General features: G+C 41.5%; 1 protein-coding gene across 1 annotated transcript in view; it reads left to right on the forward strand.

Annotated features, from left to right (window-relative positions):
- LOC111144452 (teneurin transmembrane protein 3) overlaps window positions 1–17,543 on the forward strand; it is a 494,164-nt gene that overhangs the window by 372,974 nt on the left and 103,647 nt on the right. Inside the window, exons 7-11 of the mRNA XM_022498770.1 lie at window positions 6,217–6,431; window positions 12,264–12,474; window positions 13,015–13,116; window positions 13,312–13,506; window positions 14,691–14,891. Of these exons, the coding sequence (XP_022354478.1) occupies window positions 6,217–6,431; window positions 12,264–12,474; window positions 13,015–13,116; window positions 13,312–13,506; window positions 14,691–14,891 (924 nt within the window). The remainder of the gene's footprint in view (window positions 1–6,216; window positions 6,432–12,263; window positions 12,475–13,014; window positions 13,117–13,311; window positions 13,507–14,690; window positions 14,892–17,543) is intronic.

Below are 17,543 nucleotides of genomic sequence, written 5' to 3' on the forward strand. Positions count from 1 at the left end.
AAAGCTTCAGAAAATAACAATAGGACTTGCTAATAACAATGAAGTATAATGATAGCCTTAGTGATGTACAAACTTGATGAGTGCGTCCAAATGGGAACCACTTCCGTATTTAAATATGACATGTGTACGAACCAGTCTTCGTGGGGAAAAGGACTACTACTTTATTTAGTATTTTAAAAGTAGTTTCATGTGGAAGTCAGCCAAAACACAAGAACCTGTTGGGAATTTAGTATAAATTATTACTCAAGGAATTTCACATTATAGTATCCATGGCAGTGCTTATTTCATAAGAACTGGGCATTTCTTTCTAATCAGAATAACTCCAGGGGCATCTGGGTGGCTTGGTTGGTTAGGCGTCTGCCTTGGGCTGCTGTGGTGACCTCAGGGACCTGGGATCTGAGCCCATGTAAGGCTTCCTGCTTAGCAGGGAGTCTGCTTCTCCCTCTGCCCCTCCCCTGCCTCCCGTTCGTGTACGTGCTTACTCTCTCAAATAAATGAAGAAAATCTTTAAAAAAAAAAAAATAAGCATAGAAAAACCTATAACTTCATATCCTAAAACTGAAACCCAAGCAGATTCTCTGGTGTGGTTCAGTGGGTTACCACATTTGATTTTATATGAATTAGACAAATTCAAAATTAGTAATTTAAAATAATATTTTTTTAATAAAAAGCAAAGATTTTACTGATGACTATGGAGGGCACACAGTTTTGGAGTTCTGCAGGCCTCACTTTGAATCTTGATTCTACCACTCACTTCGGGCAGGTAATTTGTTTCTCTGAGCCTTTGTCTCTTCATCTCAAAATAATGTCCACCTCATGGAGTTTTTTTGAAATTCAAACAATAAATTAGGTGAAACTACCTGACATATCACAGGCCTTCAGTAAAGTTAGTTCCATTTCTCCTTCTGCTCTCTTTAATCTTTCATTAAAAACTAATTTATGGGGGCACCTGGGTGGCTCAGTGAGTTAAGCCTCTACCTTCAGCTCAGGTCATGATCTCAGGGTCCTGGGACTGAGCCCTGCATCAGGCTCTCTGCTCAGCAAGGAGCCTGCTTCCCCTTGTCTCTCTGCCTGCCTCTCTGCCTATTTGTGATCTCTCTCTCTCTCTCTCTCTCTCTCTCTCTCTCCCCCTCTCTGTGTCAAATAAATAAATCTTAAAAAAAAAAGAAAAGAAAAACTAATTTCTGGGGGTGCCTGGATGGCTCTGTTGGTTGAACATCCTACTCTTGATTTCAGCTCAGGTCATGATCTCAGGGCTGTGAGATCAAGTCCCATGTCCTCTGCACTGAGCATGGAGCCTGCTTAAGATTCTCTTTCTCACTCCCTTTCTTTAAAAAAAGACAACAAAAAACCTAATTTATGACATATGTAGGTGCTAATTGCAAAGAAACATCCAAAATGTAAAGTAACATTTAGCCTCAGGTATTTAAAATTCCATATGAATCAAGAAAGATGTCTGAATGGAGAGGAAACGAACATAATCTCTGAGTGGTCAGATTATATTTTTTTATCTTTTTATTTAGCTCTGTGTTCTAATTTTGCTAGAGCGAATATGTTTTACTGCCATAAAATAAATATTTGATATTTCAGTGAATGATGTGGTGTATAATCTATGAGCCGATACATAAAAAATTATAAGGATTACTATAACCCAATTTTTAATTTCTTTCAATATTATTTATTTATTAGGCAGAGAGGTAGGCAGAGAGAGTGGGGTGGGAGGAAGCAGGTTCCCCACTGAGCAGAGAGCCCAACGCAGGGTTCGATCCCAGACCCTGGGACCATGACCCGAGCCGAAGGCAGAGGCTTTAGCCCACTGAGCCACCCAGATGCCCCTTTAATTTTTATTCCCTAGACCATATCATAATACTAAATTATTAGTTAAAGAAAAGCAGGCCCGGTAGCTGCCGTAGTTATGGACATCAAGAGAAAAAAGGAGATGGGATTGTAAATAATGAGTTTTTGTTAAGCTTTCTTGTACAGCTCCTCCTGCCTCATCCCTGGGTTCTGGCAACTATATCGCATCTCGTCTCTCCACGTCCAGCCTTCTCACTGTGGTAGACCCCCTCACCTGCAAAGTAGGTGTTCTGAGACCCCCAGGGGATGCCTGAAGCCACTAAGTAACTCAGGGAAGTAGCCTGAAGTACCCCCAGGGAAGTAGCCTGAAGCTACTGAAATTTATATATACTGTGGTTTTTCCTATACGTACCTACCCAGGATAAAGTTTAATTTATAAATTAGGTGCTGTAAGAGGTTAATAACAGTAAGTAACCACAAAATCGAATAGTTACAGCAATACCGTATAATAAAAGTTATGTGAAGGTGGTCTCTCTCTCTCAGAATATCTCACTCTCCTTACTCACCCTGCTGTTTGTGGTAAATGGGGGGGGGGGGTTGCCCCTGTGGAGAGATGAAGCGAGGTAAACCGTGTGGGCCTTGTGATGTGGCCGTTAGGCTACTATTGACATTCTGAGGATACGTCAGAAGGAGGATCACTGGCCTTCACACCACAGCTGACGTCTGGTAGCTGAAGCAACAGAAAGTGAAGCCTGGGAGAAAGAGCTACTGTTTGTCTTTAATGTCCTTGACTGTGACTTCATTTCATCTTCAGCCAATGGTCTCCCTTTAACATATAACTCCTTTGCAACCAAGGGTTCATTTGTCCTTGTAGCATACGGTAGGCTGGGTAGAAGACAATCCCAGCATTTACGAGTACTCTACTTCAAACTTCGCATTTACCTATAAGCGTGAATTTATTCTGAACTACTCTAGACCCCAGCGGGCATAACTTGGATATCTGTCATACTCATCTGTGATCACAAGACACTTTCCTTAGTAATCTGGAATTCTGTTTCTCCTGATGATAAACACACGTGCCTGCATGTACACACACACACACACAACACAGGAAAAGTAAGTGCTTTTATGGCATTGAAATACAATTTGCCCATATTAAGTTGAATTCAAGTATCTATTTTTTAAGTCTTTATTTAAATTCCAGTTAGTTAACATACAGTGTAATGTTAGTTTCAGGAGTACAACATACTGAATCATCACTTCCGTACATCTCCTGGTGCTCATCGCAAGTGTCCCCCACCCCCGCCTTAACCCCCTCACGTATTTCCCCCATCCCACACCCACCTCCCCACTGATAACCATCAGTTTGTTCTCTAGAGTTAAGAGTCTGCCTCTTGGTTTGTTTCCCCCCCCCTCTCTTTTTCCACTTTACTCATTTGTTTCATTTCTTAAATTCCACGTATGAGTGAAATCCTATGGTTTCATAGGACATGGTTTCATGTCCTTCTCTGATTGACTTATTTCACTTAGCATGATTCTCTCTAGATCCATCCACATCATTGCAAATGGGAAGATTTCCTTATTTTTATGGCTGAATAGGAACTGCATTGTGTATATATACCACATTCTCTTTTTCCAGTCATCGGTCAGTGGACACCTGGACCCACTTCCATAACTTGGCTATCGTAAATAATGCTGCAGTGAATGTCAGCAGGAGTGTATCCCTTCGACTTAGTGTTTCTGTATTCCATGGGTGAATACCCAATAGTGTGATCACTGGATCATAGTATCATTTTATTTTTAACTTTCCAAGGAGCCTCCATACTGTTTTCCAGAGTGGCTGCACCACTTTGCACTCCCACCCACAGTGCAAGAGGGCACCTTTTTTCCACGTCCTCACCAACATCTGTTGTTTCTTGCACTGTCGATTTTAGCCAATCTGACAGGTGTGAGATAATGTCTCATTGTGGTTTTGATTTGCGTTTCCCTAATGATAAGTGACATTGAGCATCTTTTCATGTGTCCGTTGGCCATCTGGGTGCCTTTGGAAAGGTGTCTTTCATGTCGGAGACCAGACTGTTAAGCTGGCCTTCAGGGCCTTCCACAAACTGATCTCATTCTCCCTTTCTAGTCGTATCTTCTGTTACTCCCATGACAAACCCATTACTGTCTCCCATTCCCTCAGTATACTCTGACGACCAAATGCTTTACATACATTACCTTATGTAATTCTTACAATGGTTCTGTGATTGCATTATTATCACTCCCATTTTACAGATGAGGTTTAGAACCAGAGATTTAATATTTTCCTTAAGAGCAGGGCGCCTGGGTGGCTCAGTGGCTTAAGCCTCTGCCTTCGGCTCAGGTCATGGTCTCAGGGTCCTGGGATCGAGCCCCACATCGGGCTCTCTGCTTAGCAGCGCGCCTGCTTCCCCCTCTCCCTCCGCCTACCTCTCTGCCTACTTGTGATCTCTGTCTGTCAAATAAGTAAATAAAATCTTTAAAAACATTTTTTTCCTTAAGAGCACCAGTCAGTTATTGACAGAGCCAGGATTCAAACCCAGTTTGACTGACTCCAAAGCCAGTTTTCCTAACTTCTTTTCTAGCCATATGGATCTCTCTGTTCACCATCACTGCAACACATAGCCAATTACACATCCATGGTTTGTTTGTTTGTTTGTTTTAAGATTTATTTATTTATTTGAGAGAGAGAATCTCAAGCAGACTCCCCACTGAGCATGGAGACTGACGCGGGGCTCGATCTCATGACCCCAAGACCACGACCTGAGCCGAAATCAAGAGTCGGATACTTAACTGACTGAGCCACCCAGGCACCCCTGCACTCCCAAGTTTTTAATCATAATGTTTACACCAAGTCAAAAACCTTACCCTACCTGTCCTTCAAAGTTTGCCTCAGAGTTTAACACTTCTGTGAACTTTCAGCCACTAGCCTACAGTGATACCACCTTCTTCTGACCTGTAACTATATATGGCTTTAGATCGTCCTTAAGCTCATCAAATTCATGGTGGTGTTTTCCCAGCCATATAATTCGTTGCTTGATGGCAGAAACCATGGAAGCCAGGGTAGATAAGTAGACAATCTCTAAGATTCTGTTCTTTGGTTTATATTTCTATCACGTGTAGTCCTATGTCCCTGGTACATGCTCAAACATGGATTCAATGTTAAACTAATAACTTTTCATAGATAGAAAACTCTGTCCTCCTGTCATTAGAGTGAGATAGTTCACAAGTCTGTGATTGAAATTAAACCCTCTAAATTTTCAGTTGACAACTCTGGAGGCTGTTTTGTAGTTGATACTACATAATACTATGTAATACCTGAATTCATATTCAGAGTAACATTAAAAAAATCATAGTACGTCACCTTTGTGACTTTAAGTAGTTTGAATGGACAGAGGAAAATTTTCCAGTTTCATCCTGTCCCTCAGTCTTCATGGGCCTTCTCTGAATAAGAAACAATGTGGTTTTATTTCTATTGAAGGCAAATGGTAAAGCCTCCTCTATCACATGCCCTGTCAGAACAGTGAGAAAGAACCTTAGCAAAGAGGGAAGGAGGGGAAAACCATACCCAAAAATATGAGTCTTGGATCTGTTTCCTAAAATCAGGAACTGGTAGAGACTTAGGGAGGACAGAGCTTTTGTTCCTTGGTTGAAGGTCATTGAAAGGGGTAAGGCAAGTATGCTTGGTGAGGCGATGAGTGAAATTGAGATGAGGGCCAAAAGAAAGAGAAACATTATGGCAGCCCGCTTCACTAATTTTGTGAGAATCTGAACTTATCCCTCCCTCCCTCCCCCGCCTAATGTCCCCACTACCCGTTCTCTGCCTCCTTTCCAGCATCTTGAGTTTTTATTCACTCTAACGCAGAGTTCAGAGGGAACTACATGAATCTGTGCCATTGATTGGTTTTGTTGTTTGCTTAAAGATTGATTTGGAAATCTCCATAATCCATTCTGCCTTAATTTACACTTTGCAGTGCTATGGTACGTTTAGAAGGACTGATTAGTAACAGACTTAATCTCTCCCAAGAAATAACAAGACATATATTTGTAAGATAATTACGTTTCAAGTGATCAAGAAAGACGGTAGGTGTGAAAAGAGTTTCAGTAATAGGCATACCTTGGGGGAAGTCAAAGGATTTTTACTTAAATATCTTAAAGAATGTGCTAAATCAGAATTCGTTGAAAAACAGTAGCTCACAGAAAAGCTTTTAAAGTGAAAATTATATTGAAACCTTTCATTTATCAGAAGAAAGAATGCCTGAGCATTTAGTGAAAAGAACTTTCTGAAAGGGAAAGCTGTTTTGTTGTTTGAGGTTTTTTGCGGCGGGGGGGTGGTGTTAGTTGTAGTTGTTGTTGTTTTAATTTTTCATCGTTTTTCAATGGATCTCTTCCATTCAGGAAAATTAGGTGGATTTACCCAAGAAAATAACACCATAGATTCTGGAGAACTTGATATTGGCCGAAGAGCGATTCAAGAGGTTCCTCCTGGGGTCTTCTGGAGATCCCAGCTCTTCATTGATCAGCCACAGTTTCTTAAATTCAATATCTCTCTTCAGAAGGATGCATTGATTGGAGTATATGGCCGAAAAGGCTTACCCCCTTCCCATACTCAGGTAAAAGTAAGCTTTGTTGTCAATAAAATGCAAACTGCTAGTTTGCATTTTTAAAGTTATCCCGTTTCTGAAGTTCAGCTGTTTAAGGGCTGGCCCACTTTCGTATTGATCTTTTACAGTGAAAAGAATTTTGAATGTAGGTTACACTTGAGGTTTTCAAATTAGTAGGAAGAACGGCATTTTCTTCCTGACTTGCGTTAATCGTTATTGATGGACTAAAATGTACTAAAATTTGTGAGTAACTGAATGAATATCGAACATCCTCTGAGCACCTAGGAAAACATCATGGATTTTCCAAGTGGTTTACAAACATTCTATGAGGATTTCAGAGGATCTTATTCTTTTCATGTAATACATGCACGTAGCATTTTCATCTCAAACATTGTATTCATGCTGTTGAAAATGTATCGTATTTTTTCTACTTAATGCCAGACTTACAAGTAAAGAAATTATGGGAACATAAACATAAATAGAGTGACATGAACTTTATCAACTCAAGCCACCATTTCCTCAGAAAAAGGGACAAGAGAACTTCCATAGATAACCAAGGCTGATCATCTATGTGTGGTTCTCAAAACAATTCAAATACCCTTCAGTCCTACATTCAAGGACCTTTAAAGTCAGCCCGCTTGCATGAAAATTATGTCACAGTAATAGTCACAGAGAGCTGCTATCAGTAATTCTGTAGGCTTTTTCATAATCTAATACTGGATCAGGGTATTTAAGTTGGAAACTGTGATTTAAAACAGGTCCCATTATTTTAGTGCCTTGGTGGCTCAGTCAGTTGGGTGTCTATCTTCCATTTGGGTCACGATCTTGGGGTCCTGGGATTGGGCCCCATGTTCAGACTCCCTGCTCAGTGGGGAACCTGCTTCTTTGTCTCCCTCTGCCTCTCTTTCCCCATGCTTTTGCTCTCTCTCTCTCTCAAATAAATAAAACCTTAAAATTTAAAAAAAGAGGTCCCGTTATGTCTAAGAAAAATTATTTGAATAACCTACTATAACTTTGGAGCTCGGACTTTTCCTAGGGTCAACTATTACATTAGTCACACAGGAATTCCAAAAATGTAGTAGATGGTTAATTAACGCTGACAGTCGGATGAGCCTAAAGTTATACTTGATAACCAGTTTATTTACCTGTAGAATTTCATGCAGATTTTAATTTGATTTATGAGATGTGAACTGGAGGATTTTCAGGTATGCTTTAGAGTATGCAATTTCCTGAGAAATGCTTTTTCCAAAACCTAGGAATATAAGTTCTAAAGAAAAATTGATCATATACCAATAAAAGAGTCATATTCTTTAAAGAAAGAGGAGAAAGAAACTTAAACGTGCTTTCTTTTATGTCACCATAGATCTGAGGAAGTTTCGTATACATATATAAATTATATAGCTGTGAAATCTTTGAATATCATACTTTGGTACATTCATTTTTCTGATAACATTTTTCATATCTACATTATTAAAGTAAATGCCTTTGATCCTTGAACATTAAATACTCCCCATTGTGGGGGCGCCTGGGTGGCTCAGTTGGTTAAGCGTCTGCCTTCGGCTCAGGTCATGATCCCAGGGTCCTGGGATCGAGCCCCACATCAGGCTTAGTGGGAAGCTCAGTGGGAAGCCTGCTTCTCCCTCACCATCTGCCTGCTGCTCCCCCCTGCTTGTGTTCTCTTTCTCTCTGTCAAATAAATAAGTTAAAAATCTTTAGCAATAAATAAATACATCGTGTGCCAGTGTCCAGTTTAAACTTCTGATTGCAATTATGTTTGATACCTGTTTATGTCGTATGTGACACAGAGCACAAAATAATAACCAGATTGTCTTAAGTAGAAGTGGATCTCTCTAACTTCTCTGAAAGCAGAGAGATTGCATTTATATCAATAGTCCGGTGAAATAGAGAAAAATAACTTTTTCACTGGAACCAGATACGTGTTTAAATCACCTTTTTTGTAACTGAAGAAATATACCTCCGAAGCTAATTAGCGCAACAGTGAGCACAGAACCTGTACATTCCAGAAAATAAATTCAAAAGAAAACTGTTGTGTACTTTAAAGATTTATTTAAAGATGTAGGGTTGACTCTTTCCAAGCTCTATATACCATATGAGATTAGGGAAATAAAAAGTGCGGTTTCAGGTTTTCCCATAATTCTTCTGGTATTTAAATACAATATACATGATATCCACTTTTCCTTCCTACCACAATATATGTGTTTAACTAGATGACGGCTTTTCTGAAGCTCCACAGTTATTAGCGTTCCTTCCTCTGGTTTATTCAAGATCAGCAGAGCAAACAACTGTTTCTGAGTTCCATGTTTAAACATGAAATATGCTATAAAGCGGCCCAAATTGAACATTTCTCTGTTTCTGGGGAACGTTAAATAAATCAACCTGAAATAATTAAAATCGGCCAGCCATTCAGAATAGTCACTTGAGTTTTGAAAGTCTTTGTGACCCGTTATAAAACTGTCCATTTGATTGTTGCCAAGGAATCAATTGACTTTCTTCTCCCTGATGCCCAGTTCATTCTCCTGGACAGTTAGAAGCCTGAGGAAGCAATTTAACGCTTTACAGTTAACAGTGTACTGACTATCGTTTAAGTACGTTTGCATGAAGGCTGCTTCCGAATGGTAGCTAGAGACCTGAGTTCTGAACGCATACACCCCTACCACTCTTTGACCTTGTGACCCTGAACAAATCACTTCACTTCTCTGCATCTGTGTCTGTGCAGAAAATGAAACCGTTGGATCAGATGATACCTAAAATCTCTCCTTCCTCTGTATGCCAATGATTTACAGCAAGACCATGCCACCACCACAAAGTTGATTTAAAAATGGGACCCCTGGGGGGCTCAGTGGGTTAAGCACCTGCCTTCGGCTCAGGTCATGATCTCAGGGTCCTAGGATCGAGTCCCTCATCAGGCTCCCCACTCAGTGGGGAGTCTGCTTGTCCTTCTGCCCCTGCTTGTATGCTCTCTTTCTCTCTCTCTTTCTCTCAAATTAATAAATAAAATCTTTAAAGGAAATACAGTTAAGTATCCGTGGATTCTGAGTTCTCATACTTTTTTTAAAGATTTTATGTATGTATGTATGTATTTCTTTATTTATGAGAGTGAACAAGTCGGAGGCAGAGGGAGAGGGGGAATCAGACTCCTCATTGAGTGGGGAGCCCATGTGGACCCTGAGATCATGACCGGAGCCACCCAGATGCCCTAGTTCTCATCCTTTTAATAACTGAATTGAGTTAAGCATATGGAGATAGCTTAACTGCTCAGAAATGAACCAGTAGGATATCTTTATCAAGTCTAACCTTTGTTTCATGATCACTTCCCCAAAGTGGTGAGACTGAATGTTATCCGAAAAATAGCTTAAGATCCTAAGACTTGCCCCCATAAAAAAAATCCATGTCTCTATGTAATGAATAGGCATTACAGAGTAAAGCCAGTAGCCCAAGTCTGTTCATAAGTGGAGAACAAAGGTTTACACCTGGAGAACAAAGGTTTACGCCTGGAGAATAAAGGTTTTAAATATTTTTGTTCTGTATCATTTGTTTACTTAATGTAGATGTAGGCTTAGGGTTAAATAGAGGACCTGTCTTTAGATACTTGAATAGCCCTCCTAAAGGCCAGTGTGAAATGTCCTCCAGGAGAGCCTAGGCAGATTCTCAGCAACTGTGGCCTCCCCACCCCACTACTTCCCCCGCTTACCCCACTACCCTCCCTCCAGACTCTGCAAGCCCAGCTTCATTTTATTGTTCACAGTGTGATGCAAATAGTGATTCCCACAATGAAGGTGGGGAGTTTGAAAGACCAGTTAAATCTCAACGTTTCCTCCCTTTCAGTCTTCCAGTTACTGAGTTTAATATCAGAGGAGAAAAATGTTTATATGCAAAAGAGCCATAAAAAGAAACTTCTCCCTGCCTCTTTGCCATGCTAATATAAATATTTAAATCTGATGAGAAAACGAATGGCTTATTTGAGATACAGTCACCTTTAGAAAATGCTGTATTCATTTTCCTCTGATAATTTTGGAGTACAATTCCAGTGAAAATTTTGCAGGTTAAATATCCACACTAGTGATTATTTTCATCCTTTTAAGATAGAAATGAAAAAAAGTCTCTGAATGCTAACCGAGTTATGACTTTTTTGTGTATTTTTCATCGCTACATGATGTCATGAGATAGTTTTACTACACAAAAAAGTAACCAAAAAATGCTTTTACATTTAAATAAAAACTTTAATATGTTGGAAACTGAATCAGATATTCTAAATTCTGTCCAGTAGTAACGTTAGAAGTCTGCCATCATTTTGGTGGCGACACATTTAATCATGAATCTCGGAATCCCGACGGCTGATTTTATTCCAATTTGATTGTATTAAGGGATTCATATAATAAACTTCTCTTCCAACAGAGCTCTGATAAAATTCCATTTCAGAAATCTATCAGAAAGTAGAATATTGGTGATTCACAGAGATAGTGCTATAACCTTATATATATTTCACTGTAGCATATTTTTCACCCTCAGGAATAAAGTAAAACCAAGTAAGAGTCTATAGAAACTGAATCATTCTACTTTTAAGGAACTTTTGTCCAACAAGTTTATTAAAACCATGTTGGAAAGTCTTGGCAGTGTCTTTCAAACTCACTGCGTTATCTCTGGTTACAGAGCCTTACTCTTACCAGTCACCTTCCGTATTTTTAATTATCTTTAAATCCTCCAGTTGCATTCTAGCTATCCCGTGCTCATGACTGATCTTACTAAACCAAAAATTAAGCTTAATGACATCAACTTCATCCTAAGAACTGGGCAGAGTTCCTGCCATCCCCTCAGAACCCCTCTGTTGTTGCATTTTCGGGAGTGGTGAATTATTTTGAACTTGAATTTTTTGGCCAGTATAGAGATGTACAGGCATCTTGATATCAGTTTTTAGTTTCACCATAACTAAGGACAAACCCATGGGTTTGTCCCTGGTGCCTGGGATGGTAGCATCAGGGTCACAGAGAGGAGCACAGTGAGTGGTAGGAAAGACCTAAGCTTCCTTACAAACCAACTCCACCACTTACGAGGGATCAAACCCTCCTTGAGCCCCTCAGGGGTTGGTTTCCTTCATCCTTACAGTGGAAATACCAATGCCATCCTAGAAAGGTGGCCACGAGGATTCAGTATTCAGTAAGGATAGAGTACTTATCGTGACAGTAGTTACTACACACAGATTAAGTAGGAGACGACCTGAAGAGAGGATCTCCCAGTCTAGAATTAGGTTGCCAGATTTGAAATGTTACTGGCTCGTGGTTGTATCCACACACGGCCTGCACTCATCCAACTCTTTATCAGTTGCTAGGTTTAGCTCTATCTCTGGAAACCAATCACCCACTAAGGGGAAAATGGTTTGTGAAGTTTGTACACGACAGCTGCGTGCAGTGGGCAGAGTTAGATCATGGTGTCTGGAAATGCTCTCCGTAGAGGGACCTGTCCATCAGGAACCATTTCCTGACGTTGTCTTTTTTTTTTTTTAAGATTTTATTTATTTGACAGGGAGAGAGATCACAAGTAGGCAGAGAGCCAGGTAGACAGAGAGGAGGAAGCAGGCTCCCTGCTTAACAGAGAGCCCGATGTGGGGCTTGATCCAAGGACCCTGAGATCATGACCTGAGCCAAAGGCAGAGGCTTTAACTGACTGAGCCACCCAGGCACCCCCTGACATTCTCTTTATCAGAGCAGAGGGGAGACTTCGGAACAAAAAATAAAATAAAATAAATTAAGTAAACAACGCGAGAAGCAGCTACAACTGAAATGCGGCCAGGCACTAAACCTCTGTCCTTGTCCTGCCCCTCAGTATGACTTTGTCGAGCTCCTGGATGGCAGCAGGTTGATCGCGAGAGAGCAGCGGAATCTGCTGGAGCCCGAAAGGGCAGGGCGGCAGGCGAGATCCGTCAGTCTGCACGAGGCTGGCTTTATCCAGTACTTGGATTCCGGAATCTGGCATCTGGCTTTTTACAATGACGGGAAGAACACGGAGCAGGTGTCTTTTAATACCATCGTCATAGGTAAGAACGGTCTTCAAAGGCATCTTTTTCCCGGGCTGCAGCCTAAACAGGGTGTTGAATGGAAACTCGGTTGTCTTCTCTGATTGGTGTGACTCCTAGGTTGAAACGTGAGACATATTTTTAAATGGTTTATTTATGAATATGTGACATCCAGTGAAGCACTGGGAGGACCTGTTCTTTGGAAGCATCCTGGAGGACGGTGCTCCTGGAAAAACAGTTAAAAACATCTGCATTTGTGACGAGCACTGGGTATTATAATTAACTAATGAAACATTGAATGCTACATCAAAAACTAAGTGCTATACAGTGGCTAACTGAACATAACAAAAATATATATATAAGAAAAAATGTGCATTTCAGATGGTAGTGCTTTGCTTTTACTACTCGAATAATCTGAGGTCAATGAATCCTTTTTTTTGGTGATGGAGCAGGCCATCCATCATTCCTTCCATGATAAGCTAAAACGATCAAAGAGACACAATTCACCTCGTGCAAGGAGCAAGCCTTACCCTAAGTGTTCCTTTTCTCTCTTTTCTTCAGAGTCAGTGGTGGAATGCCCGCGAAATTGCCATGGAAATGGAGAGTGTGTTTCTGGAACTTGCCATTGTTTTCCGGGATTTTTAGGTCCGGATTGTTCCAGAGGTATGCATGTTAGAGCCTTTTCTTAAGCCACTAGAGATAAGCTGTAGAAAGATGAGGAATGCAGAAAACCAGCAAGCCCAGAAAGGAACGGGGAGAAATCCTGCAAACTCCTCGTTCCGACGACGCGTCGCCTTTCTCTCGGGGCCTCGCCCGAGAAGGTGGCTGTTAATGCCTCTGTCCTGTCTTACTTCACAGCAGCCTGTCCAGTGTTGTGTAGTGGCAACGGGCAGTACTCCAAGGGCCGCTGCCTCTGCTTCAGCGGCTGGAAGGGCACCGAGTGCGACGTGCCCACCACGCAGTGCATCGACCCTCAGTGCGGGGGGCGTGGCATCTGCATCATGGGCTCCTGCGCCTGCAACTCGGGGTACAAAGGAGAGAACTGCGAAGAAGGTAAACGTGCCGGTATTTGCAGAAGCCGGTGCTTGGCTTCCGAAGGAGATGGTCTTTGCAGTCTTCGCTCAGGCTAGTGCATGTGTTCGCGCGCCTCCTCCTGGAAGCAACTTGGATCTCCTTAGTTAAGGCCACATCGTTTTGTTCACATTTTAACCTATAAAAGGCGCAAATGCCAGAGAGCCCCTTTGCTTTCACTTGGGTGAATCAGCCCTTCCCCCCGCCCCCCCGCCCCTCTGAGGAAAGAAGCAAACATTTGTGTCTTGAAACCAACAGTGGACTCTTGTTCTGTTTCGTTTTGTTTTGTTTATCTTCGCTTTGGGGGATTTTTTGGTTTGGTTTGGTTTGGTTTTTGTTTTGGGTTTTTTGTTTTTGTTTTGTTTTTTACAGTTTTTCACACTGACGCCAGCTTGTAAGTCTAGCATTTTGGCGTCTTGAGGAAGATGTACTCACTCACATAATACACGAGTGGAAAAAAGTACGCCCTGGGCTTGTTCCATGACTGTATGTAATCATGATCGTCAAGATGCTATACTGTAAAGTGCAGTTGAATTGTTTTCCTCCAAAAGCAGAAAAGCCCCATTTCCGTTCTTCAATCAAATTGATTTTATTGATCTGCCCACAGAAAGTAATGCAATTAAGTCTCTGGAATTAAATTTTCAGGCCATTGACCCTACAAGTGTAAAGTTTTATTGAGTCAAATTGCTAAATTAAATCTCATCATCTAAAGCACATTAAAGTGAATTAAGAAGGATAGAGAGTATGCAAGTCGTTTATTTCTCAAACAGTTTGAGGGTCCCATGCAGCTGCCGGGATTCCATGGTTGTGGATTAGGTCAACCCAGACAATTCCATTACGAGGAGCCAATACTTATTACTATCTGATTAAGCAGAACAGAGAGCAATCACCTGAAATCTCAGGAGCATATATGTGTGTAATTCGTGAAAATTATGTATCCTTGCAAGAGTTTCCATTACCTAAATGGCATGATCCTGAATGCCACATCGTGTGATCCCTTTGCATTTCCAGAAACGAGTTCTTGCAAGTGGGAGGGAAAACGTTGAGTCTCCAGAAGTTTCATATACACCAGACTGGGATTTCATTCCTTATCCTGCATGCACTACATATGTGAGACACCTTCTAGATTTAATTATGAAATTGTTCCTCTTTTCTGTCTACTCCAGCTGACTGTCTGGACCCCGGATGTTCCAATCACGGCGTTTGTATCCACGGGGAATGTCACTGCAGCCCGGGGTGGGGCGGTAGCAATTGTGAACTAGTGAAGACCATGTGTCCAGACCAGTGCTCTGGTCACGGAACGTACCTTCAGGAGAGCGGGTCCTGTACCTGTGACCCTAACTGGACTGGCCCAGACTGCTCAAACGGTAAGGCACATAAAAACAGGATGATTGGGTGCTTAATATTGTGTAGCTAAAGATGAAGATACTTTAATTTCTAAAAACACACTTATTATATTTAATAGATTTTATTAAAGTTATGATTTATAGAAATACATGCTCCAAGTAATGAAATTCCATTGCCTTATAAGAAGGAACAGGCTAGGTCCATTTGTCATTAAAATTCCTCCTTTAGCAGCATGGTGAAGAATAATATTTCATTTGTGCAAACACTCCGTCTTCCTAACTCTCAAGACCTGTGTAGAGCTTGGGGACTTAAAAACGCCCGTTATCTCGTAACAGAGAAGCCTCGGTTGAAAAAGTATTTGACACCATAAGGCTAAGCAGGATCGCAAAAGAGTGTACAGATACAGATATTAGATGTGCAGAGCAGTCCAACACTGATTATTTTTTAATTATAATAGTATGATTGTAATAAAAATGGCAGGTAGTAATTTTTTTCCCATCAGTCAGTTTGTTACTGAGTAGCAGCTCTGTGCATGGCATGGAGATGAGCCCCATGAGAGTAAAGAATCATTCTTACCATCTAGGTTAGCAGCTTGGCTTTCAAATTTGTGACCGTGACCCACAGCTTCAAACAGTTTTACACTGTGACCTCCTGTGCGTACACCTAGACCCACATAGTGAAACAAAGCTTTACAAAGTGGCACACACGGATACTTTTCTCCAAGTATATTCTATTTTTTTTTTTTTTAAATATTGGTTGTAGCCCATGAATTAACTCCATGATCACATTCTTCCCACAATGTGGAAAGGTGCTGTTCTAATCTAGAAGACTACAGTTTAATTGGGGAGATGAGATTGAGCACACATGAAATATTTAGAAGCCAATACATCCCAGTTTAATCTTTTATTGCATATCACATGGAATAATATGTAAATAAAATCAACATTCAGAGGAGCACTCCTGCCTTGATGCACATTGAAAGTTTTCAAGGAGATTTTGATTCACGTTCATTGCCTTCTTTTAAAGATGGCGGTTAGCGTGGGGCTAGGAGGAGGTATCTTCTGATGAGGGGAACAGTCCAAGAAAGTACTTCAGAGCACAGAGTCTGAGATCAGATGCTTGGATTCATGTCCAACCTCTACTACTTACAGCTGTGTGAACTTAGGCAGACTACTGTATGTTTTAGTTTACCCATCTGTTAAATGGATTTAATCAGGGCCTTCTTTACAGAGGTGCTTTGGGAATTGCTTGAATTAATGTATATAAAGTAGTTAGTGCAATGCTTAGTCCAGAATAAATTCCAAACATAACTGCTACCCTGACTGCTGCTACTATTATTACTACTACCACGACTACCATCAACAAAGATGCAACTACGACAAAAATGTTCCCTACACAGGAGAATCAAGACAAGGTATTTGGAGGCCAAGGTTAGGTGGGGCCCAGTTCCGAGGAATGTAGCTTAGCAATGATGGTTCAGACAACAGAGAATGCACTCGTCATGAGGATGCATGCCCACCACTGTGAAGAGAGCCGTATGTGAGAACTCCCCGATTGATTCTATGTCAGAGAGGGTGACGAGTCAGAATTTGATGGCTGGAAGGCAAGTCTGAGCTTTCCCAGGGTGTGAAGTGCTGAGAGCGTGAATTCCTTTGGAGTTCATAGACGTGAAAAGGATGAATCTGAGGGCCATTTTAAAGGAGACCTAGACAGAGCTTGGTGAAGAGACAGCACAGGAGTTGATGCAAAGAGCCCAGCGTCTGCAACCAGGATGGGCCGGGGCAATGGTCATGGCTCTGGAGAAGACAGGGAAGCTGGAAGGGAGGGGGTGAGGGGCCAGGCAGGATGCAGGGGAGGTGATGGAGAGAGACAGGTAAGACATGGAGGAGAGGATCCCTCCTGTATGGAAAAGTGGAGGAGGAGGAGAAACAGAAGAGGGAGAGGAGGGGAACGAAGAGAAAGGAGAAAACAGAAGGACAGGTCCCTTTAACACTGTTGAGTCCTGGCTTCAGGGAAGGGTGGCTGTCTATCCTTTAGCCCATCCACACTCCATGCCTTCTTCTCTGAAGCCCTGTGTATAACTGAGCGGTTAAGAGCAAGGAGTCTGGAGCCTGGGTTCAGGTCTTGCGTTGGCCATTCCCTAGGTCTATGGCATTCGATCAGCTATTTAAAATACTTCTCTGTGCTTCAGTTTCTTTACCTGTAGCATGGGGTCAACATGTACTACCTTATACAATCGTCCTAAGATGGAAATGAGTTAATTCTGTGAAAAGCACTTAGAATAGTGCCTTATACATGGCAAGGACTTGATAAGTACGACCCATTAATAGAAATGGTGGTGGTGATGGTGGTCATGGCGGTGGAGGTAGAGTCCTGCGCGCTAATTTAGCCTCTACAGTTTGTCGTTGTATTCTCCACTGACTGGGAGGAGCTTCCACGGGAAAGTGCTGCTTGGTTATGGTTCCCCCAATCGTGAAATTTATGAAATGCAAATTAGTTCATCTATTAGTATAATCTAACGGCATTAACCTAAGAGAAATCCCACTAGGCAGTGAATTAACACACTTATTTTAAGAAGAAAAAAAAGACTAGTGTTTTGCAAATCACTCTTCCCTGGCACTTTGAGAAACTTGGATGACATGACTGCTACCCCCAAACCCTCATGGGCATGA

Source organism: Enhydra lutris, unplaced genomic scaffold (genome assembly GCF_002288905.1).
Source record: "Enhydra lutris kenyoni isolate GAN:26980312 unplaced genomic scaffold, ASM228890v2 scaffoldscaffold11, whole genome shotgun sequence".
In the NCBI taxonomy this organism is placed as follows: Eukaryota; Metazoa; Chordata; class Mammalia; order Carnivora; family Mustelidae; genus Enhydra; species Enhydra lutris.